Source organism: Xylaria bambusicola (genome assembly GCF_022495145.1).
Source record: "Xylaria bambusicola strain CBS 139988 unplaced genomic scaffold F5B22scaffold_5, whole genome shotgun sequence".
NCBI classification, from domain to species: Eukaryota; Fungi; Ascomycota; class Sordariomycetes; order Xylariales; family Xylariaceae; genus Xylaria; species Xylaria bambusicola.
Window position 1 is genome coordinate 961,455 of NW_025953558.1, and position 21,275 is coordinate 982,729.

The 21,275-nt window shown below is 50.0% G+C and overlaps 8 protein-coding genes across 8 annotated transcripts; 3 read left to right on the plus strand and 5 right to left on the minus strand.

Moving 5' to 3' along the window:
• Nucleotides 1–593: 593 nt before the first annotated feature.
• F5B22DRAFT_659652 (uncharacterized protein) lies at nucleotides 594–4,268 on the minus strand. The gene has a single exon (XM_047980218.1). The coding sequence runs from the start codon at nucleotides 3,979–3,981 to the stop codon at nucleotides 658–660; it is 3,324 nt and encodes a 1,107-aa protein (XP_047834599.1). The 5' UTR covers nucleotides 3,982–4,268; the 3' UTR covers nucleotides 594–657.
• Nucleotides 4,269–6,044: 1,776 nt separating this feature from the next.
• On the plus strand, nucleotides 6,045–7,375 carry F5B22DRAFT_422157 (mitochondrial phosphate carrier protein). The gene is made up of 2 exons (XM_047971646.1): nucleotides 6,045–6,304; nucleotides 6,409–7,375. Exons 1-2 carry the CDS (start codon nucleotides 6,209–6,211, stop codon nucleotides 7,261–7,263), a joined length of 951 nt encoding a protein of 316 aa, XP_047834600.1. The 5' UTR covers nucleotides 6,045–6,208; the 3' UTR covers nucleotides 7,264–7,375.
• On the minus strand, nucleotides 7,375–8,826 carry F5B22DRAFT_422201 (uncharacterized protein). The gene is made up of 3 exons (XM_047971647.1): nucleotides 8,552–8,826; nucleotides 8,439–8,493; nucleotides 7,375–8,383 (listed from the first exon to the last, which is right to left on the minus strand). Exon 3 carries the CDS (start codon nucleotides 8,369–8,371, stop codon nucleotides 7,487–7,489), a length of 885 nt encoding a protein of 294 aa, XP_047834601.1. The 5' UTR covers nucleotides 8,372–8,383; nucleotides 8,439–8,493; nucleotides 8,552–8,826; the 3' UTR covers nucleotides 7,375–7,486.
• Nucleotides 8,702–11,475, minus strand: F5B22DRAFT_422144 (cytochrome P450). The gene is made up of 4 exons (XM_047971645.1): nucleotides 10,785–11,475; nucleotides 10,583–10,710; nucleotides 9,294–10,517; nucleotides 8,702–9,230 (listed from the first exon to the last, which is right to left on the minus strand). Exons 1-4 carry the CDS (start codon nucleotides 10,944–10,946, stop codon nucleotides 9,032–9,034), a joined length of 1,713 nt encoding a protein of 570 aa, XP_047834602.1. The 5' UTR covers nucleotides 10,947–11,475; the 3' UTR covers nucleotides 8,702–9,031.
• A 1,425-nt stretch (nucleotides 11,476–12,900) lies between these two features.
• F5B22DRAFT_422134 (kinase-like protein) lies at nucleotides 12,901–16,250 on the plus strand. The gene is made up of 5 exons (XM_047971644.1): nucleotides 12,901–13,075; nucleotides 13,178–13,206; nucleotides 13,281–13,398; nucleotides 13,454–13,601; nucleotides 13,661–16,250. The coding sequence occupies exons 1-5, from the start codon at nucleotides 13,028–13,030 to the stop codon at nucleotides 15,931–15,933; spliced, it is 2,616 nt and encodes an 871-aa protein (XP_047834603.1). The 5' UTR covers nucleotides 12,901–13,027; the 3' UTR covers nucleotides 15,934–16,250.
• A 90-nt stretch (nucleotides 16,251–16,340) lies between these two features.
• On the plus strand, nucleotides 16,341–18,051 carry F5B22DRAFT_422257 (uncharacterized protein). The gene is made up of 2 exons (XM_047971650.1): nucleotides 16,341–17,601; nucleotides 17,730–18,051. Exons 1-2 carry the CDS (start codon nucleotides 16,596–16,598, stop codon nucleotides 17,930–17,932), a joined length of 1,209 nt encoding a protein of 402 aa, XP_047834604.1. The 5' UTR covers nucleotides 16,341–16,595; the 3' UTR covers nucleotides 17,933–18,051.
• F5B22DRAFT_422244 (uncharacterized protein) lies at nucleotides 17,944–19,669 on the minus strand. Its single transcript, XM_047971649.1, has 3 exons — nucleotides 19,379–19,669; nucleotides 19,234–19,299; nucleotides 17,944–19,146 (listed from the first exon to the last, which is right to left on the minus strand). Exons 1-3 carry the CDS (start codon nucleotides 19,518–19,520, stop codon nucleotides 18,170–18,172), a joined length of 1,185 nt encoding a protein of 394 aa, XP_047834605.1. The 5' UTR covers nucleotides 19,521–19,669; the 3' UTR covers nucleotides 17,944–18,169.
• Nucleotides 19,670–20,100: 431 nt separating this feature from the next.
• F5B22DRAFT_422226 (uncharacterized protein) lies at nucleotides 20,101–21,264 on the minus strand. Its single transcript, XM_047971648.1, has 2 exons — nucleotides 20,386–21,264; nucleotides 20,101–20,336 (listed from the first exon to the last, which is right to left on the minus strand). Exons 1-2 carry the CDS (start codon nucleotides 20,864–20,866, stop codon nucleotides 20,206–20,208), a joined length of 612 nt encoding a protein of 203 aa, XP_047834606.1. The 5' UTR covers nucleotides 20,867–21,264; the 3' UTR covers nucleotides 20,101–20,205.
• Nucleotides 21,265–21,275: the final 11 nt, after the last annotated feature.

The window sequence follows — 21,275 nt, forward strand, 5'->3', positions numbered from 1 at the left end:
GTTCCAAGCCCAGTATCTCTGCCCTTGTTATATAACGTGCCCCTCATTCTGCATCTAGAACACCATCCAAGTGCTAGGTAGGTCTTGTTACGTCCTCAATTTTAAAGTAATTATAAATGCAAATCATATATCTTGAGTAATGATCTTTCTTGTTCCATTATTTCTACCTCTCGCTACTTATTCCTACAGAATAGTAAATATTGAGTACCATAGGAGATCTATAATGACGATAAAGCCTGAGAGTAAGGAGAGATGCCGCCGACCCCCTACGGAAAAAGGAAGCAATGTGTGGATTCAAAATGATTATAGAAAACCTTACAGATTATATATACCTAAACAGTATAGGTCTTATCAGGTAGATTAGTGTAGGCCAATATTATCCCGTATGATCATTCGTCCCATCTCCATTGCTATATAGCCTCAACAATCTCCACTTGCCTATATTGCTTACGCTTTATTAAATTCATCATAAGCTTCCATCTCAGTTCACTGGTCCTTCTAGTGCTCCTTCTAGGGCGGCGGTGGGACCTACGGCCCTTGCAGTGCACACGAGGGATCAATTCAAGATACTATTGAGTGCTCTAGCTAGCTAGGTTCTATCTCATAAACGATTGAGCGGTATCTTCGGACCCTAGTTTACCCACTCCTTAACTCCACCTACGACTGAGAACATTGAATTCTTTCTAACTTAATTAGCACATCTAGAAACACCTTCCAGTCAGTATTCCTGACCACTTCCATTACGGAATCCTCCGTGAACTGGGAAAGTTCTCCCCGCTTGTCAATCAGTAGGTTTATCATCTCTGCCGCCCCAGGCGTCCCTCTGCAAAGATCCTCTCGACGATCCGTGATTGCCTGTATGGCATCCTCTGCGAAATGGTCTTGCTCCTTGCTTCCCGACAAGAGCATCACCATAAACTCCTGGTAATCATCCCTCTTAAGTCGTATCTTTCTCATGATATCCTCTGTGACTTGCAATTTCTTCCCCACCCTCTCACAAAGTAGAGCCATACACTCTTGGCCGCGCTCCCGGTGTTCTATTGCACACACCACGTCATTCTCGGTGACCTTAATTTCCTCCCCCCTCCTGTCGAGAAGCAGTCTCAGTATCTGCAAATCTCCCCAACTTAAGGCACAAGTTATCGGCCTCCAACTGTTATGACCAACCGATAAATTCACGTCACAGGTGGGTTTATCAAGAAGAACTTCAAGCATATCTGAAAGGCCACATTGGCATGCAAAGTTCAGTGCTGGCTGATAGTATTTATGATCTGCACGATCATTGGCGGCCTTTTCATCGAGCAAGGCATGGACTACGGACTTCAATCTGAGTGCAACCGCCATGAATAAGTCTCTTGAGGTTCGTTCGGCCAGATCGTATTCCAGCTCACATTCTCCGCAAAACCACATCTTAAGCCATCCGATACTATTACGCATGCGGTATAAATCGCGAGCTTTTGTAAGCAGGTATTGACCATGAAATCCCTCTAAATAATGGGTGTACCAGAATACGCGTGCATACTCCAAGAAGGGCCAAGAGTACTGCGTATTGTCGTTCTGTTCGTGACCTTCAGTGGGTGAATTTAGCTCCAGAAGGGATCGGTATTGAATGCAAGAAAGCGCCATTGCACTATGACATTCAGGCAGCTTAAACGTCCCTGCCCATTTCGATTCACCACCCTCTTCCGAATTCCCAGTCAGGAACTCTCTCACGGTTTGGTGAATGAAGGACAGTTTCGAATCGTGGAAATCAACGAGCAGCCCACATGAATTCTTCACCATTTTCTTAAAAGGGTCAATGTTATGTATGCCCTCCTCGAGCTCTGAGTGTGAAACAGGTGGGTTCTCCGTTATCATTTCGAATGCACACAATGCTTCTCTTTCGCTCAGAGATTCCTTCGCAGCGAGCATTAGCTGGAAAATATGCCGAGTATGCTTTGTATGTTTTTGCTCGAGGATTTTCTCATACGCCTTAGAGTGTTCGTTGGGAAGCTGGTCCAGTAGAGTCGTCACATCAGAGGATTCGTAATAATCACTAGGGTTATTCTCTATTATGTAGAAGGTCAGGCGTAGCCAGAGATAGGTACGATTGTTCATGCTTTTGAGGCGCTCAGAAACAAGGCGCTGGTCACGTGGTGAAAAATGGGTGATCAGTTCAGGGAGCTTGGCGTCAATGACACGGTCTATGTCTTGGTTGATGGCAACTGAGTGCTCTTCTCCATCAATCCTCAAACTCGAAGAGTTCAGAAAGCTCTCGATCAATCTCTCGATCGTATCGTAAGGTCGACTCGTGACGAAAAATTTCAGTCTTTGAGTGAAGCTCGACGACGACCGCGCCTGAAAAAACAAATCCTTCAGCCTGTTGATCAATTCGTTCCTATCGTCTTGTCTGCATTCATCTAGGGCGTCAAGAACACAGATGATCTCTCCCGCGTTCGGGGTATTGGCGCAATGAAGGAGGGTATCCCAAAGTTTAGGGAAATTTGTAGCTAGTTTCTTGCCGCACTGGTTATGTTGAGATAGGGCGTGATTTGTGAATTTGCCAGTCAGATCTTGTATGCAAAGCTGATGGACGATGGCAGACAGAGCATTGGCGCTGCGGTTACGTCCCTCGTCATCATCCTTGAAGAAAAAGTAACAGACAACAGAGGTCGCAGGAGTAGTAGAAAACTGCCGCTCATCGATCAGAGATTTCGTAAGCACCGATTTTCCGCATCCAGGCCCAGCTGACACCCAGAGGAAGCTTGACTCGTGACTTTCACGGAACGACCGGAAGCTCGAGTCTTCTAAGAACCACTTGCATGTGTTTTCGACCTTCTTAGGATTCCTGTCCTTGAATTCCTCGTGATTTATTGCTAGGTCGGCAAGTAGTTCGCGTTGGCGGTCATTTCGTCTTTCCTCTCTCTGCTCATTCAAACTCGCAATGATCTGCTGAAGTACTTCAAATGACCTATCCACCTGCTCCAGATAGTGATCGCTCTTGCACTGAGTGTCTTCACGCTGAGTAATGTCCATCAAGCCTTTACAATGGTTGCTCCGCTCCTCCACATCGGAGGACTTCTTTTCCCATTCATCACCACCAGCGAGTGCCTTCCATGCACGAGATAACTGTGCGCTTGATAGATGGCATATGATCAGGGCTTGATATTCGAAAATGTAGGAGTACAAATCAATTAGACTCTTCCGTAGTATAACACTACTGTGGGAGCAGCTCTGATAAGGGAATGTGTCTTGATAAGACTGCCAGTAGATCAGGATGCGGGTAATTGCATCAAAGCCTTTAAACATGGCCTCGTTCTGAGTAGTAGCGCTCCCTAGAAGCTGTATCCCAATTAGAATCTGCGTGAAATCCCGGTGGACTTTACATACTGGAAGAAGAATCGAGACACCGGACCAAGCTAATGCCGCGTATGGTTGCGCACTCAGGGCATCCTTAACGATACCATTGCTCCATACAAGGACCTTCAACAACTTCTCAGCTTGTGTCCGAATATTTATGTCTTTGCCGAGAAAAGTGAAATGCCACTGTCTATTCTCTCTGTCTTTCTGCAGTTGCTCGACAGTTGACCTTGCCCAGTCGGAACCCCAGCACAGAGTACCGGTGATGGTGGTCAAGTGTGTTCTGTAGTCCTTAGCGAGGCCCTCTTCTCGAGCAGCGAACTTATTGTATGCGGCAGTCCAGACATCGTTCTCAGTTTTGATCGATACTGCATCGACGGTTGGGACTGAAGTAGGCGCTGAGATCTCTTTCGTAGCGGCTGGCGAGGTTGTAGTTGCGGCAGGAACGAGAACAGCCAAATCAGACGGCTCAGAGTCGTTTGCGTTAGCATTAGGGCGGATGTCTATATCCAGGCTTCGAGTAGCTCCAACGAAGTTCTCAAGTGGTTGTGGTGAAGATACTCTACTAGCTGTCAGGGAATCGCCCCTTTGTGACTTCCACTTGCCCTTGATCCTAGAGAAACCCTTCCTTATATGTCTCATAGTGTCAGTCGTAAATGATGTAAGTGGAAGAATCCGTGTAATAGTCGATTTAAGTTAGATTTTGTTGTTCTGTATCTCAAGACAGAAGTTGTTTGGGCAAGGGAAAGAGGGTAGTTGAAAGGAAATAGATTAGGTAGGAAAGCTAGCCAGAAACCAGCCTAACCATACACCTAGGTACGGTACTGCCGGAGCAAAGCTACCCAACAAGGGTGTTCGAAGTATCGCATTTACTGAGATTATATTATCGACATGCCAACTACGCAGCGTGTGTAACCATCAGAACGTCTACAAGGGGGTAAATATCGATGTTGAGCGGAGGCGTTTCGCGTTCATCTCAATGACAAAAGGCGGAGCCGATGCTGTGTAACATAGCCTTCACCTGATCGAGGACACTTTTCCACAGAATTCGCTGTGGAAATCGCCTCTTATTTGGTACGGGGGGTGAAGGTAGTAGAAAATCGTAGCTAACCAAGCAAAGGTTGTGTTACACACCAACAGCGCGTTGTTTATATATTATCGCCCTATGAATCAATAACTATTACTACCCCCTACGTATTAATTCCCGAAGCTGATGAACATTAAGATAAACATAGAAATGGATCATACAGCCGGTACTTCTTACATAGCATATGAGCTGAAATGCATATCACCTTGGCGCAGAGAAACTGGCGCGGCTGCTGGGAGGACAATTACCTTGAAGACTCTCCGGGATATTACACGTGGCGAGATGCAATGCTTCGTCGGGCAAGTAGCCCTTGAGAATGACGTGTACTATACTCCTACAGCTACCAACGGTGTTTATCCATCGATCTCAGTGCCACAAGAGATACTATACAAGTTGATAATTCTCGGTGCGGGATGGATTGCGAAATGAGACCTCCACCGTAGAAACACTGATGTAATAACAAATGCTAAAGCAAGTGTTCTGATCGGTAATGCGGCTCAACTATCCCCTCAACGTCTCTGCGACCTATTCATCCCAGTTTTAAGGGCCAGGTTATTTCACCCTTGCTTTTATCTCTATACGGTCAGTCCTAGAAATGATTACATATATATAACATTAACAAAGTAAAGATTCAGTGGCGTTCCGTCCCAGCTAATACTACAGTGCTTCTAGCACTCGCGAACTTACATGCTGAGTGCTGAAAGCGTTAATTGGCCGATCTTCTTCTTGGCAGGTCACGATGCTGGATGTTAAAGGAATAATGTAGTCTACCAGTACTCCGTAGTGCCCCTCCATAACCTCCATTGAATGCTAGACCCGCTACCCCACTGCGATCTCTCACGTCGAACATAAGTATGTATGCGCACATAGGACGGTCTCAGTAGGTATCAAGAAAGATGAAATCCACCAGTAACTAGTAACGTGAAGCCGTTACAACAATGGCAAAGCCCTCAAATAGTAGGCGCTAGATTATCGCGTGAACATTGCTTGAGAACTCTTCCAAGGTTATCAGGTTTTGTTGCCTTAGTAATAGAAAGATAAGTTTCAAGAATAGCATAAAAGCACGGGTAATTGAATAAGCATCATTCCTATTACTACCTACCTAGGTCGGGTACACTTATTCCAACATCACGGATTAAATATGGTTTCCTGTTCTCTCTTCACCATGAGCGTAAACATTAGATCCCAAGTTTTAATCGATGATGCTCGTTGCATACTGGCGCTTGCCATCACTGTCAATAGAAGTCAGGGAATTAAGCGGATGTAGCTGCCCACTCGCCCTTTGTTTCTCGCGCTGGTCCACAAAGTCGATGAGTTATGTGGGTTTTGGCACAGTGACGTCACCGTTGCTCGCGCCCGCCGGCGTCATCGTCAAAAAGACGAAGACCGAACATACCGAGGTCGTACAGAAATTGAGGGCCATAAATGTCGCCAGACAGCCAGTTTATGAGTGAATTGTTCGTTGAAATATAATAATTCGAATACTAATGATACTAATTCTTCATAATTAAACTTGACGAACGCACTGAGTGCCATTGCGATCACGACTTCTAACCCACGCACCCTGCATATCATCAACCGAGATTGCTGTCGTCGATTGGATACACATCTTGAGCGAGACCGATATCGACCGAAGGTCGGACGGTGTCGCTGAATAATCGCCCAACTCACATCCAACGCGCTCATTCATATCATTCGATCCTGGTGTAGTGGGCAGCCGGCTCAATCGTTCTCTCTCTCCTTCTCTGTCTCTGCCATTCCAAGCTATAGACATATCTCAAAATGGCTTCACAAAATGGAATAACACCAACGTTCTCATTGGGCGACTACGTCAAGTTCTTCGGCGCCGGCGCCCTAGCAGCCACAGCCACACACGGCGTAAGTCCACCTCCTCTAGACACAGATATAGACACACAAACAAGATACACCCATACAAACCCAAACGAAGACCCGCTCTAATCGCCGAAATGCAACCGTAACAGGCCGCGACCCCCATAGACGTAGTCAAAACCCGCATCCAAGTCGACGACGCAATGAAGGGGATGAACATGGTCCGCGCGGCGCGCCAAATCGTCGCCAAAGAAGGCGCCTCGGCGCTCCTCACCGGCTTCGGCCCCACGGCCGTGGGATACCTGATCCAAGGCGGCGGCAAGTTCGCGGGCTACGAGTTCTTCAAGAAGAAATACATCGACCTCGTCGGATCCCAAGAGACGGCCACGCGCCATCGCACGGCGATATATCTATCAGCCAGCGCGAGCGCCGAGTTCTTCGCGGATATCGCCCTGTGTCCGCTGGAAGCTACGCGCATTCGCCTCGTTTCGCAGCGGGGGTTTGCCTCGGGGCTTATCCCTGGGTTCATGCGTCTGGCGCGAGAAGAAGGGTTCCGGGGGTTCTATTCGGGATTCGTGCCGCTGCTGTTCAAGCAGGTCCCGTACGCCGTTGGTCAGTTCTCCGTGCACGAGGCTGCTGTCGAGGTTATTTATCGGTCGATCGGGTCCGAGCGGAAAGCGAAGTTGACGCATCTGGAGTCTACCGGCGTGGAATTAACTTCGGGTATTGTCGCTGGTGTTGCGGCGGCTGTGCTGTCGCATCCTGCTGATACGCTTTTGTCTGCGATGAATAAGGGCTCGGGGGATCCTAGCCAAGGCGCTACGGCGAGGATGTTCTCGCTTGCGCGCGAGTTTGGACCGAAGAGATTGCTGCTTTCAGGCCTGGGACCGCGTGTTCTTATGACTTGTGGTTTGGTAGCGGGACAGTTTGTTATTTATGCGCAGTGTAAGGCGCTTACGGGTGCGCCGCCTGGTATTGAGATACATAAAGAGGAAGCGTTAGATTAAAATATCGATGCGGCTTTAGAATGGCAAGCGTTTGTCGTAGTCAGACATTGGCTTGCGTTGGGCGTTTTCACTACTGTATATAGCTTTGGACTCATACTAGATGATAGACTGACTATTTTGTGTGTATTCACATGATTTTGAGTGACTGTATCAACGCAAAGAACTTCCTCGCAATGCCATCGTCACAATCACCTTTTAAACTATTTCCATCTATTCAACACGCCTATCGAATCCGTCCCTGCGTAGGCCATATCCCCATATGCTGCCAAAACCCCCTCCCATCCAACCTGCGTCCCACGAGCTTCATATCCCTAGGCAGAGCGCGAATATTCTCCTCCATCATCAATTCCCCCACCCACGCCAGCAAATCCTTCTGCTTCTCGACTTCCTCGGCAGACACACTCCCCTCTTCCGCACCGAGCGTCTGCCTCGCCCAGTCCTCCGTGAGATCCCACCAGTCGTACACATGCATATCGCACATCAGCCAGCGCTTCTTGGGCGTGAAATTGCGATGCAGAGCCACTACTGCCCGTGCGACGTCTTCGCCATGGATCACGTGGAGCGCGCCTTTCGCGCGTAGGGCTTCTTTCGAAGTAATCACGCGATGCACCCAGTTACGCGGCTGCCGCGCACCGCCGTACAGACCCGCGAGACTCAGCACGGACGCAGCGGGCGCCACACGCATCAACTCGTCTTCGGCTATGGCGCGCGCGTTGGAGGTGTCGTAGGGCGAGTTCTCGTCCTGCCAGTCTTCGGCCTTCCAGATGCTCGTCACCCCGAACTGGATGTACCGCACGTCCTGGGCGATATCGGGGTGTGTCGCGGCGTAGCCGGATACGAGACGCGAGGACTGCCCCGTGCCTTTGAGGGGAAAGGTGATGAGGATTGTCTTGGCGGGGGGAAGGGCCGTGAAGGGACTGGTGTCTTCGGACTCTGGGTCGAAGATGAATGGGATGGTCCCGTCACGCCCTGTTGTCGTTGTCGCGGCGTGGTTTATCCCCTCGCGCTGGAGCAGTGGGAGCAGGAATGTGGATGTCCAGCCTGCGCCGAGGATGAGCAGGCTTACTGCGCCTTGGCCGGGTAAGGGTTCATCGTGGTGGACGATCATGGTTTATGGTGTCTTATGAGCGAGGGTGAGAAGACTGAGTGAGAGCCGATGTAAGGCGAGCTCTTACTGGCAGCTAGTGCTGTGGATGTCACGGTTGTGGTGATGTTGGCGATAGGATTCGTCTATTCAACGTTTATGTATATACCCTGTATATGAGGGGTAAAAATATTCGAAACATACATATGTAGGAGGAATCGGTCATTACTTAGTTCGCGACAACTCTGGTTCGATGTATGGCGAAGCCACGAATGCTTGAGATCGCAAACTGAGATAGATAGCCAAACTAAGCAGTCCCCGCTTCCGTCATTCTCGGTTTCGCTCCAGCGCGATGTGGTCATACTTATACAAAACGCCCGAAAATACCTACCCATCATCATGCACTGCGTGCATGCATCTCAGCAGTCGCACCGCATTAACTCACTGTGTCACAATCGCATATTAAGTATTGCCAGCGGCCAGTTTAAAAAACAATAATGTCTACACATAAATGTTCATATAAGGCGTTGACACGTATAACACTTTCCCCATCTCAGCGGGGGTTTCCACGGCCGTAAGTGGTAATATGCTTAAGTGCAAATAAATCTTCTCATTTCTCATCAATTGCAGCATGGCTGTTTGATCCGCCTGAGTGTATTTGACAAGCCTCCCTTCAAAAACAACTCATTTTCCATCCCCGTAAAGATCCATCGCGAGGTCATTACGGGTATAGAAAGTCGACATCCGATATTTAGACTCACCACGGTACTGTTCCAGCTCACCCAGCGCCTGTATACCCTCCCGTTCAATAGTCCGACGGATCTCCTCACTTCGAGGGGTAATGCTGCATTCAAACAGTTGAGGTCTCATGTTGAGCCCGTTACTGCATAAACGTCATTAGTCAATTGACGTTTGCATCACATCACGACATGTGATTAGTACTCACGTGTAATTAAATATATCCACCTCAATGGGCTTCCCATCTGCACCCATCTTTCGCTGGATGTTGAAACCCCACAGAATCCTAGCTACCGTAATCCAGGTTCCCTGTTCCGCCAGTGCTTGTCCCGTGCAGACCCGACGACCCCATCCAAAAGTCATATAGCCCTTTTCACCGGGGAACGGCCGTTGGTCCGGGTGTCCCGCCAGGAACCGATAGGGGTTAAAGCGATCTGGATCGGGGAACTCACGCTCATTATGGTGAATGGCCCAGATATTCCCTTGAATCCACGCACCCTTTGGTATCAGCCAACCTTTGTAGTAGTCGTCCTGTGTAGGTGCATGAGGCTGCCCTCCGATGATAGCCACGGAGCGCCACCTCAGAACTTCCTTGACAAACGCCTTAACATACGGCAAGTTGTCTTCATCTTCCCAGGATGGGCTCCTGTCATGGCCAACGACGCGGTCTAACTCTTCCCATGCCGGCCGCACAGCTTCCGGAAAAGCGCAACAAGCGAGAACAAAGGTAATCAAAGTGCTGCTACTCGTGTCCGATCCAGCCCCGAACAGGTTCCCTGTCAGAGCAGATATCTCCGCCTCTCTCAGATTATACTTGGGTCTCTCGGAGAACAAATAATTCACAAAAGACTCCTCGTGGTCGCCTTTCTTGACTGCTTCATCTGCCAACGCATAGAAAAAATGGAACGCCCGTTTCTTCCCAAGACCGTATTTCCACGGGGCAATTTCATTGGGGAAACGAGCGAGAAAGGGGAACGTCTCCATGAGCATGGGGAATTTCTTGCCTGGCACGTTGAGGTCTGCTGCCAGGTGCATCATAGCGATGACCTCGGTGATAATGGGGTCGTCCCACTTTTCGACTCGACGTCCAAAGGCGATAATGGAGACCACACTGGTAGCATAACGCTCGAAATGCTTCACGTAATCATCGGGCGCCTTGAGCAAGTCGTATGCGACAACTCTGCTCTCGTTATTTTGGAAGTCGCGGTACCTACGGACCGACTGGATGCCAACGCCATAGTGTATGAGCTTGCGGTGGACGCGCCACCTATCACGCTGTTCTGGGGTTGTTGTGTACATGTTCAGGAGATTATCCTGACCTGCTCCTAATTCTGCAAACACGAGCATCCGCGGTCTAGAAGAATAGATCCCCGCCCGCTTATCGAATAGCTCCGAGGCCGCCCAAGCATCGTTGATCCAGATTGTAGGATTCCTGATAATGAAGTTGAGCTTTTCATGTTATCTCAGATATGAGTGGATAACGTGGCTTAAGCTTACCGTCCTATCCAAATTGTGATGAGTTGAGCATCGTATACCTTGGAGAGTTCTTCAAACCAGATCCACGGCTTATTGTCCGGCAGCATGAATGTATTACCAACTATGGGCCAAGGAAACGGACCAGGAGGCTAAACAAATCGGTTAACAAGACGTCTAGAGGCGACGAGGAGAACGAAGGTGATGGGAGAGAGGTATCACTCACGAGCTTAGACCGCATGTGCAACATGTACGCATAGTCAACTACGAGGGCCAAGAAGGCAAGTATTAGAACAGAAGCGCCCAAGTGCCACGACTTAAGCTGCTCAGGTAGTACGCCTGAAAGCAACCCTCCAGAGTGACCTGAAAGGAACTGATCGAACAACATGGTGACCTGAGTTTCAGTACTTCGAGTGACATTCAATCGCAAGTTGAATGCTGGATTCAAGTTGTTTTGAGTAGATGTCCCAATCAACGACCAGCTTTGAGGGTAAGGGGGCTGCCGTCTGCTCGGATCTCACCCATCCACGTAGATAGATATAGTATCCAGTGCCGTAGTTGTCCCTGTCCTCATTTGCATGCGACGTCCAATGATAGCGTGGCACTTTAGCCCTGATGTTCTGTATTGGTCGAGGTGATCTGCCGGACTCCAAAAACGTGGGGTAAATGCAACCGCATCACGCTGTTCAGTGCATACTCCTCATATCCCCAGGAATAGTTCAGATTATCGAGCTACCTTACCCACCCTAGGGAAAGTGTGTTTGCGATGCCGGGTTAGAGAAGCATACCTGGGCAGGCTGGCTGGGCGAGCGAGTGGTGTTAAGAATGGATGACGTTTACCATATTTCTTCCTGGGTGCTAGATCCCATCATCTCCTTGTCCCATTTCGGTTAATCGGGACGATGTGAAGGCGAAGATCTAAGTTCCAGGTTTTACTTGGTGTCCCGAGTATCGTTTTCCTTTTCTTTTTCTAGAAAGCCCCGCGCGCACCCCCCCTCATGGGACGCTGAATATTACTATATGCAGTCATCATCAAGGGAAGCATATCATATGGCTCTAGTTGTCTGTCGAAGCTGGCCACTGGGCGGAAGACGTAGTATCTGACATCTGATGTAGATGAGGAAGCGCAAGTCTCGTTCCTCTTTTCGTCGACAAGCTACCTAGATTCGGCATCCACGTTGTGAGCATTTGCCTCACTACTTACCTGTCAATGCTACTGCAATTCAGCCCAAGCTGCCAACAATACAGCTCATCTGACGAAGAACCCTGAAGAAAGAGACAGTATCCACTTGATCGCATTTTATGGCATTCTGCACTTTGTTCAAAGAAAATCTTCAGAAGAAGAAGAAAAAAACAGCTGAAGATTCGGTGTCAAGTCAGGAATCTGCCCATGTCGATGCAAGGGACTTGAGAGGGTGGACTGCTGTTTTCCCCCGGAGACAGTGACTATACGAACTTAATACTGTGTTCGTACTGTATCATATATAGCAGGAATGTTATGCCGATATTCCCAGTAACAGCGGGCCAATGATAAGTGCTCATGTCGAAGGTCTTAGTGCATGCAGTGGTGCTGAATAAGTAAAGCATCTGCACTAAACAGCCTCCCCTGTCGCTATCGCGTGTACATAGCGCTGGCTTAGGCCTGGCTTAGGCCTGTCTTAGGTATCCAGGTTAGCGTTATTATTATTACCTAAGAACCTACCTACCTAACTTTACCTATCGTCAGCCCCCTTCGATCAAGGTAGACAGGATATCCTTGAAGTCTCAAGTCTTCAAAACTTGTGATTCTTTGGCACATTTGTGTCATGTAGGCAGAGGTAGTCCGTCCAACTCGTATATCCTCTTTCCTCCCTTCGATTCTGACCTTCCGCTCATTATCTTTAATTATCTGTCACTCTCTCTCACGCTTGTTTAGTAACAGCCAGCTCTGTGCTGAGCTAGACATCTCCCCCTTCTAGCTCCCTTGACATCAGCAATCCCGTGCCTCAACCGGCCTGTGTTGTTCTCTCCGGCGTGTCCTCCGTCGACCCCCACGCCACTCAATATTCGCCAGTTGTCACTTGTGCATTGCAGATATTGGGTCGAAACCGTTGCTATCCAGCTGAAGACGCCAGCGCTGACACACCATCATACGATCCTCCTTCAACCAACCGAGCCACGAATCCGAATCCCTTTCGACTACACCTGTTGCCCAACGCCCGGTTCTCTGTCGCATCTGTCCTGCAACTTCAGTATCCCAGTCGCTATTATACCGACCGACTTCCAAGCTGCCTTGGCGAGCTTGAACACGATATAAGGTCCATCGCTTCCCTTTTAGTCACGTTGACTCTCTCGATGTTGTTATAACCCCTGACTCTTATTCCCTAAAACCTTGTCGGATATTTTCGAATACCAGTGGGTTTCGCGTGTTACACGATTTGTTCAGTTGGTGGAAGGGGGTAATGCCCAAGGTCGTGGGCGCTGGGGGAAATGCAAACTTCCAAGGCTAAGGGTGAGGTGGTAGGGCGGAAGGCTAAAGTGAGTGCACACAGATACAAGAGCTTGTCACTGTCCTGCTATCATTTCGTACCAGAAAATCGCGAATAAAATCAAGTTGCTAATTGCTATGACTGGTTACAGCTCGCTACCTCGTACCAAGAACTCCTTGAGTAAGTTGATGTCAACCAAGGCAAATCCGCTGAGCCACTGCGAGATCGTATACTAAGACCCGCTCGCGGTTCAGCGAATTTTCAAACAGGGATCTGAAAAATGTCGGGAACTATTCTCTGGGGAAGCTGATAGGAAAGGGTTCCTTTGGGAAGGTCTACCTCGCCCACCATAAGCTCACAAATGGCTCCAAGGTATGTGGCTGAGATTGTGCTGGTCTTCGCGTCTCATCTTGTCTGACCTTGCTAGGTTGTACTCAAGTCGGCCAATAAGGATGACTCAAACCTCGCCCGAGAGATCCATCATCATCGACAGTTTGTTCACCCGCATATTGCGCGACTATATGAGGTCATTGTGACCGAGACCTTGGTATGGCTGGTTTTGGAGTATTGTCCTGGTAAGCTAAATGCGCCTCACGTCAACGCCAAATCTTAGCTGACTGGTCATTTATGACAGGCGACGAGCTTTATAATTACCTTTTAAATCATGGGCCTTTGCCTGTTGATAAGGTTCAGAAGATATTTTCTCAGCTCGTCGGTGCCGTCTCTTACGTCCATCAACAGTCGTGTGTGCACCGCGATCTAAAGCTTGAAAACATTCTACTTGACAAGCATGAAAACGTCAAACTAGTAGATTTTGGCTTCACCCGTGAATATGAAGGCAAATCCAACTACTTGCAGACATTCTGCGGTACGGTCTGCTACTCTGCTCCCGAAATGCTCAAAGGGGAGAAGTATGCCGGAGAAAAGGTGGATGTCTGGAGTCTTGGCGTAATCCTCTACGCGCTGCTTTGCGGTGAGCTCCCATTTGATGACGATGATGATAATGTTACGAGAACAAAGATTTTGTCAGAGGAACCAAGATATCGAGACCATTTAACAAGCGATGCTGTCTCACTGATCAAGCTTCTGTTGTCAAAGCGGCCTCTTCTACGGCCATCGCTGCCCGAAATACTCTCACACCCATTCATCGCGGAATTTGCTCCCCAGCAACAGGCTATTCTGAAGGTCCATCAGCCACCACCATTCGCTACCGCCTTGGAAAAAGATTGTCTTCAGAGAATGCGTAGCGCTGGTGTAGACATCGATGCCGTAATTGAGAGTGTCCTCGCTCAGAAGTGTGACGCATTAGCTGGCTGGTGGACCCTGCTGCTCGAGAAAGAAGAGCGGAAAGCGAAGAGGCGGGAGAGAAGACGTAAGGAGAAAGAAGCAGAAAACAGAAACTCGAGACGTTTTTCGGCAGCGTCTAGTAAACTAGAAAGGATGGCTCCTATTCTCGACGAAACCTCCAATGGTTACGGTCCTGGTTGGCTTGGAGAGCCACCGTTGCCTAGGACGCGAGGTCGTGCAGAGAGAAGAAGTGCTCACTATGCCGATTATGCTGTGACGGACCTGCCTAACCTTCCAGAAACAAAAGAGAAGGGCCCTCTTCCGGATGATCCTCTACCACCACCACCTCTCGACAAGGCTTCGGTCCGCTCGGTTAGTTCCTCTCGACACCGACGGCCATTGCCCCCTCCCAAAGAAGGGATTCTTCGAAGTGCGAGGTCTAGGGGCTCGACGCTTCATCTGGTCACGACCACAGGTGCGATCAACAATCACGGTGGGCGCGAACAAGGTCCACCCCAGAAGACGCGCAAGAACCCGTCACAGGCAATTGTTGCGACATGGAAAAACTGGACTCATTGGATTGTGGAGAACACAAGAAGACATAGACCGAATAAGCGAGGCAGCCTTTCTACGCCGAACTTGGTGGCCAAGGATGGGCAGCCTGGTGGGAAATCGCCCAATAATCCAAGTCCTCGACCTCAAACCAGCAAATATCCTGCTACGGTTTCCAGTCAACATTCTCGCAATGGGGACCATTCGCCAGACCTACCCAATGGCACCATTAGAACTCTTAAGGACATCCGCGGGACCCCGTCTAGGAAACCGGTGCCCGCGCCTCTGTCGACTGTCCCTGGTGTGGGACGTAGACTTTCCTCCAATTACAAACGCCAATCTCTTTCACCAGGCCCCATGACACCCAGGTCTACAATGCGGCGCTCGTCGACCGGGCTGCGGGGAAGGAAGTCGACCTCGTCTTCGCTATCGTCGATCAGGACGATGCCTCATCATCACCATACACACTCTAAGGCCAGTTCGACAAGTTCGAATGGATCTGTCTCGACGACGAAGACTCCTCTAGCAGGAGGTCGATCTCCGCACCACTCAGTCAAGGTCCTCCCAGCTACGCCCACGACGGCGTCATTCCCTTCTAACATCCGGCTGGTCCGCGGCCCACCGTTAGCACTCAACTTCAATGAAGGCATGCCTACACCGGATGCCCACAATCCACCAGGCTCGCCAAATCCGTTCTCCGGAGGGGTTCTGTTTGCGAAGCGCAAGCGCAACATTTTCAAAGGTCCGTCGCTCTCGATCCACGGCTCGGGAGGAGGAAGAAGTGGGTCGGGCTCAGGGGGTCATAGTCGCAGCGCGAGCACTAGCGGGTTAGGCAGACGAAGCGGCGAGATCACGATACAGGAAGAAGACGAGGAAGCGCTGGAATTCGAGCCCGAGGAGGAGATCGAAGAGGTGGAACAGTTTTCGCCGGTCCTGAGTAGACCGGGTGAGAAGGTTGAGGAGATCTACGAGAGCACAGCTGAAGATGAAGGCATTGAGGTGAACAGTGAGGTGAAGGGCGAGGAGATAAGGGTTGCTGTACGATCAGAAGAGAAGTCGAATTCCTAATGCCAGTCATGGACTGAATTGAAAGATACCCTGTGATAGTTTCTATCTATTTTTTAAATTTAGCCGTTTGGCCCCCCTTGCGAAGAGTTATTGGCCCAAGACGATACGTGATTTATAAGAACTGGGGTGACATGTTCAATTTCACTAGTAGACAGGTCGGCTGTGGTAGATCTGAGGTACAGTGGCACGATACGGTGCTGCTGATGATGAGAGAAAATAGTATGTAATAATTACCGTAGTTCATGTACATGAATGGAAGAGAGTAAGTAGGAGTCCCAGGTTGAGGGCATATAGTTGAGATAACTTCAGACTTACTACCATCTACGGTAACGAGCGAGGGTAATACATACAGATTACATCAATTTGGAGAAGATCTCTTGGCACCCAAGCTAAGCCGAGGTAAGACAGGTTGCTTCCTAGGTAAGCTACCTAAAGTAAGCTACTGACTGTCCATCCGTACCTAGTCGGTGACACCTTCTTTCCTTCGCAGTTTACATAATACCTACCTAAGTATATAAACACCGGCGATAGGGAATAAAGAAGAGTCACACTGGTATTATGCTTCGCTTTCCTCATACAGACACCATTGGCTAGAGCTGGATATATTCTCAACTACCGTCTATAGTGTTTGTCTCTTTTTTTTTTCCAATTAATTACCTGCGATGAAGCTCCTCCGCTTGCTCGCGAGCGCCCCGGTAGCTCTTGCTTCGATCCCGCTCGAGGCGCCCTCGTATCGCGACGAGCTGGTCGCGCTGCACAAGTCCCTTGTGGAAATCTCTTCCATCACGTACACTGAGAACGACGCCGGCAGCTTTCTCGTCGAGTATCTTACGCAGCGCGGCTTTGTGGCTGAAATAGAATTCCTCCCGCCGTGGAACGATACTGGTGACGAATTAGGTGATGGAAAGCCGCGGTTCAATGTCCTTGCCTGGCCGGGCCCTAAACATCATCCGTCTCCCGCGGTCCTCGTCACGAGCCATATCGATACCGTCCCGCCGCATATTCCGTACTCGCGATCCGATGGGGAACTGAGCGGGGACACGCTCATCGCGGGCCGGGGGAGCGTCGATGCGAAAGCTAGCGTGGCCGCGCAAATCATTGCGGTTTCAGAGCTGGTGAGGGAAAAGAGGATTAATGCAGAGGATGTGATGCTGCTGTTCGTGGTCGGAGAAGAGCGCTCGGGGGATGGAATGCGGTATTTCAGCGATACACTCTCTCACCTCGATCCCCCGCCGAAACTGAAAGCTGCGATCTTCGGGGAACCCACGGAAGCCAAGCTGGCGTGTGGCCATAAGGGATTCTTCGCGTGCACGATCACCGCGCGTGGCAAGGCGGGGCATTCCGGGTATCCGTGGCTCGGGAAGAGCGCGACGGAGACGCTTATGAGGGGCGTGGTGAAGGTGCTCGACGCGGAGCTGGGGAGCAGTGCGAAGTTCGGGAATACGACTGTCAATGTGGGGGTTATTGAGGGCGGGGTCGCGCTCAATGTTATTCCGGAGAAGGCGGTTGCGAAGATCGCGGGACGCGTGGCGATTGGACCTGAGGAGAGCGGTGGTGCGATTGTGGTGGAAAGGGTTAAGAGGGTGTTGAGGGATGTGGATGAGAGCGCGTTTGAGATCGAGTGTGTTAATGGCTATGGGGTTGTTGAGTGTGCTTGTGATGTCCCAGGTAAGCACATTTGCCCTCTATCCATTTTTGGCTTCATTCCGAAGCTCTATCTCTTGTTTTATTCTCATTTTCACTTTGATTTCATTTTCTATTCATATAAGAAAATTCTTCTCTGACTAGTGTTACAGGATTCGACACCGCGACCATGAACTACGGCACCGACGTATACAATCTCGCGGGAGACCACAAGCGCTACCTATACGGGCCCGGAAGTATCCTTGTCGCACACGGCGCGGACGAGGCTATCAAGTTGAAGGACTTGGAGCAAGGCGTCGAGGGATTCAAGAAGATCATCTTGCATACCCTGCGTGATGAGGCGGGAGAGCTATGATGATGATTCAGGGAATATGGTGGAGGCAAGCATGATTAATGAGCAAGATAAATGAAAAGCGTTGGTTTACAGTAAGGCTAGAGGTGGTGTACGGGCAAGGGTATACCGCGAGGGATGCTATCATGCGATACGCACAAAGGGAACTGACAGCCTAGGCTACTCTCACGACATGTGGGGGGAAAGGGGACAGCATTAAAGATACCCTTATTTAGCGTTTTTAATTCATATCAACTTGGCTTATTTCTCTACGACCGCTGCCCACCTCTCCGGCATGATATCCCGAAAGTCGAAAGCGCCGTTCTCACCCTTGACAACGACACCCTTTTCCGTCACGACGGCGTCGATGAGCTCGGCTGGCGTGACGTCGAAGGCGGGGTTCCATACCCCTATCTCCTGATGCGCTGTTGCGACCCTCGCGACGCGGGTGATGTCTACTTTACCATCGGACCCGACCACGGCGCCGCTGATTTGCGTGAGCTCCTCCGGCTTGCGCTCCTCGATCTTGATGTCTGCGCCCGTCGTCGTCTGCAAGTCAATGCTTGTCGTGGGCGCCGCCACGATAAACTTGATGCCGTGATACCGCGCTAGCACGGCGAGAGCGTAGGTGCCGACCTTGTTGGCCGTGTCGCCGTTGCGCACGACGCGGTCGGCGCCGACGATGACGGCGGAAATGTACTTCTCCGCTTTCTTGGTGGCGAAGAGCGCGCCCGCCATTGAGTCTGTGATTAGTGTCGCTGGCATGCGCTCGTATACGAGCTCGAAGGCCGTCAGTCGGCTTCCTTGGTTATAGGGGCGCGTCTCGGTGCAGAAGGCGTGGTGCAGGTTCCCCGCTGAGTGCAGCGAGCGGATGATGCCGAGGGCGGTGCCGTGGCCTGACGTCGCGAGCGAGCCTGTGTTGCAGTGCGTGAGGACTGAGACTTTGCCCTCGGGCGATTTGACGGGCGCATTGGCGAAGAGCCATTTGCTTCCGTGCTCGCCGATGGAGAGGTTTGTCTCGGTGTCTTTCCGAAAGATCTCCTCGGCGGCGGCGATGTAGGCGTCTATGATGGCTGAATTGGCAGCGGCTTGGTCTAGAGTGGAGGTCTCGACGGCGCGGACGACGGACTTCAGGTGTGTTATGGCGTTGGTCAGATCGACGGCGGTCGGCCGCGATTCTTTCAGGTAGTCTAGGCGAGAGTCGATGTAGGATATTGTTTCGGCTGCGGTTGATGCTTCTGTGACGACATGGCTTTAGTCGCAATCCATTTATTATGTATGGCTCTAAATTCCAATTGCCGGGGGAGTAGAGAGGGGATCCTTACTGCATGCCCCTTCATGTAATTCGACACCATGTGCGAGCGCTGCGACTATGGCGATTGCTGGGGCGCCTGTATGTGTGAAGATTAGGGTTAGTCGGATTCTTGGATGATGGTTTTGAGGGGATTCGTGATCAAAGGCGATGGTTACCTCTTACGCGCATCGCTTTGATGCAGTCGAATGCCTCCTCACTTGTCGCGACATGGTCGTAGTGGTGTTCGTGGGGCAGTCGGAGCTGGTCCAGCACCTCTAACTTGCCCCTCGTGTATCGGATGGCCTGAAGACCCGACATGGCGAAGGGTCTGTTGATAGTCGACTCACTGTCTGCTCTGGTGGCAGTCCGAGGAAGAAAGGAGGGCACTCGATAGAATGAGGAGTATAAAAGAAGAGGAGAGTATATAATATAGAAGAATGAAAAGTTGAGGCCCGAAATCTTGTACCTAGGAGCCTACCTGGGTATTAATCTCGACCAGTGCCTGCCTTAGCGGCTAATCACAGATTGAGTCCGCCAGGATGTTACACGGACGCTTAGACAGGCGCTTAAACAATTCGCCAACACGGCTCCCCTGCCTCGAACGAGGAGCTAGTCGATGGCGAAAATAAAATCTGCGGCGACTTCCCCTCCAAGCCCGGGCCTATCCGGCCCCGTCATTGGCACACACGCGCACGACATTGGAGATCTGGTGGAGACCTGTCTAGAAAGAGAAGTTCTGGGAGGGGGGCTTTTCGGCTATAGCAATGTCTTGCATGCTCATGATAATAATTAGAGCTAAGTAATAGTAACACTCGAGGTTCGATATCAACGTATTTCCTCCATCCTAGCACCCGCGCCAAGTTAACCCCTTGCTTCTTGGAGATTGAAGCTATATGCAATGATATGTTCTGACTGCCAAAAACTACCTATGTAGTCCATACTACACCGAAGCGTACAGAGAGCATGAGTACGAAGGTATTCAGATCTCCAAGTGAGAATATGACTACTCAAGCGCTCTCATCAAATTATCATTAATATTGTTCACCACTGCCGAATCGTCACTATCATACCCGTAGTAAGGGTCCCAGTGGTCGTCATCGTTATGGTTATCGTCATGATAATCCAATGCCAGGGCTATAATTTGTTATTAATCATTTCGACGAGGCTGAAGGAAGTCACTTACAACGACGTTTGACCTCTTGTACAGGCTCTTCCTTCAAAATTGCATGCTGTGGTACTCTGTGCAAACAGATATACGCCCCTTTCTTGTGCTGTTCTGCTTGGGGGGGGATCTCCACGCGCAGTTCATCCACAAGAGTACTGACTTTGAAGACGTAAACCTCATTGAGTAAAGATGTATCTATCGTGCATAAAGTCCAGTTTTCCGACCACCGACTATGCCAGAGCTCCATGTATGCCCAGTTCTCGGCATGGTCCCGGTCCGAAAAGAGCGAGATGAACAGAGAAGAATCTCGATCACTCGACGTGAAATGCTTCTCCACGGCTTGTCTGAAGAGACCTCGTTGGTGTTCGTTGTCGCCGTAGACTGTAGTCGTGTCTGCGGCCGTTAGTCCCTCAGCAGTATGACGGGTTTGACTTTCTGGATACCGCACCCGGTAAAGATACCGGGGCAGCTCCTCAGGTGGACAACGATACTGATCCATCGCGATGGCTGAGATGCTGAACTGATATAGATATTAGGCTCCATGGGTAAGGCTCTGTTGGAGCTCGATACATCTGCCCAACCTCTAATGTTACACAGCTGGTCATCATGTGATGTTGCATTTTGTCACATAGTCCGGGATCTCGTTATGAACACCTCTACCAGCTAGGCAATGACGCGTTGGGATAGAAACATGTTGAATTCATTGTAGGTGGCTACCTCTGTTTTCAGGTTACTTGCATCATAATCATCGATTCTTATATCCACTAGAAGATACCTGCTTGGCAGGGAATTACTGCCTAGGTAGAGTGGTCGGAAACAACACCTATATGAGCTGGCTTGTGAGATGAGAGAGTCGAGAGCTCTCCGTTGAGATGTGAATCTCAAGAATATACCTACCTACCTACAAA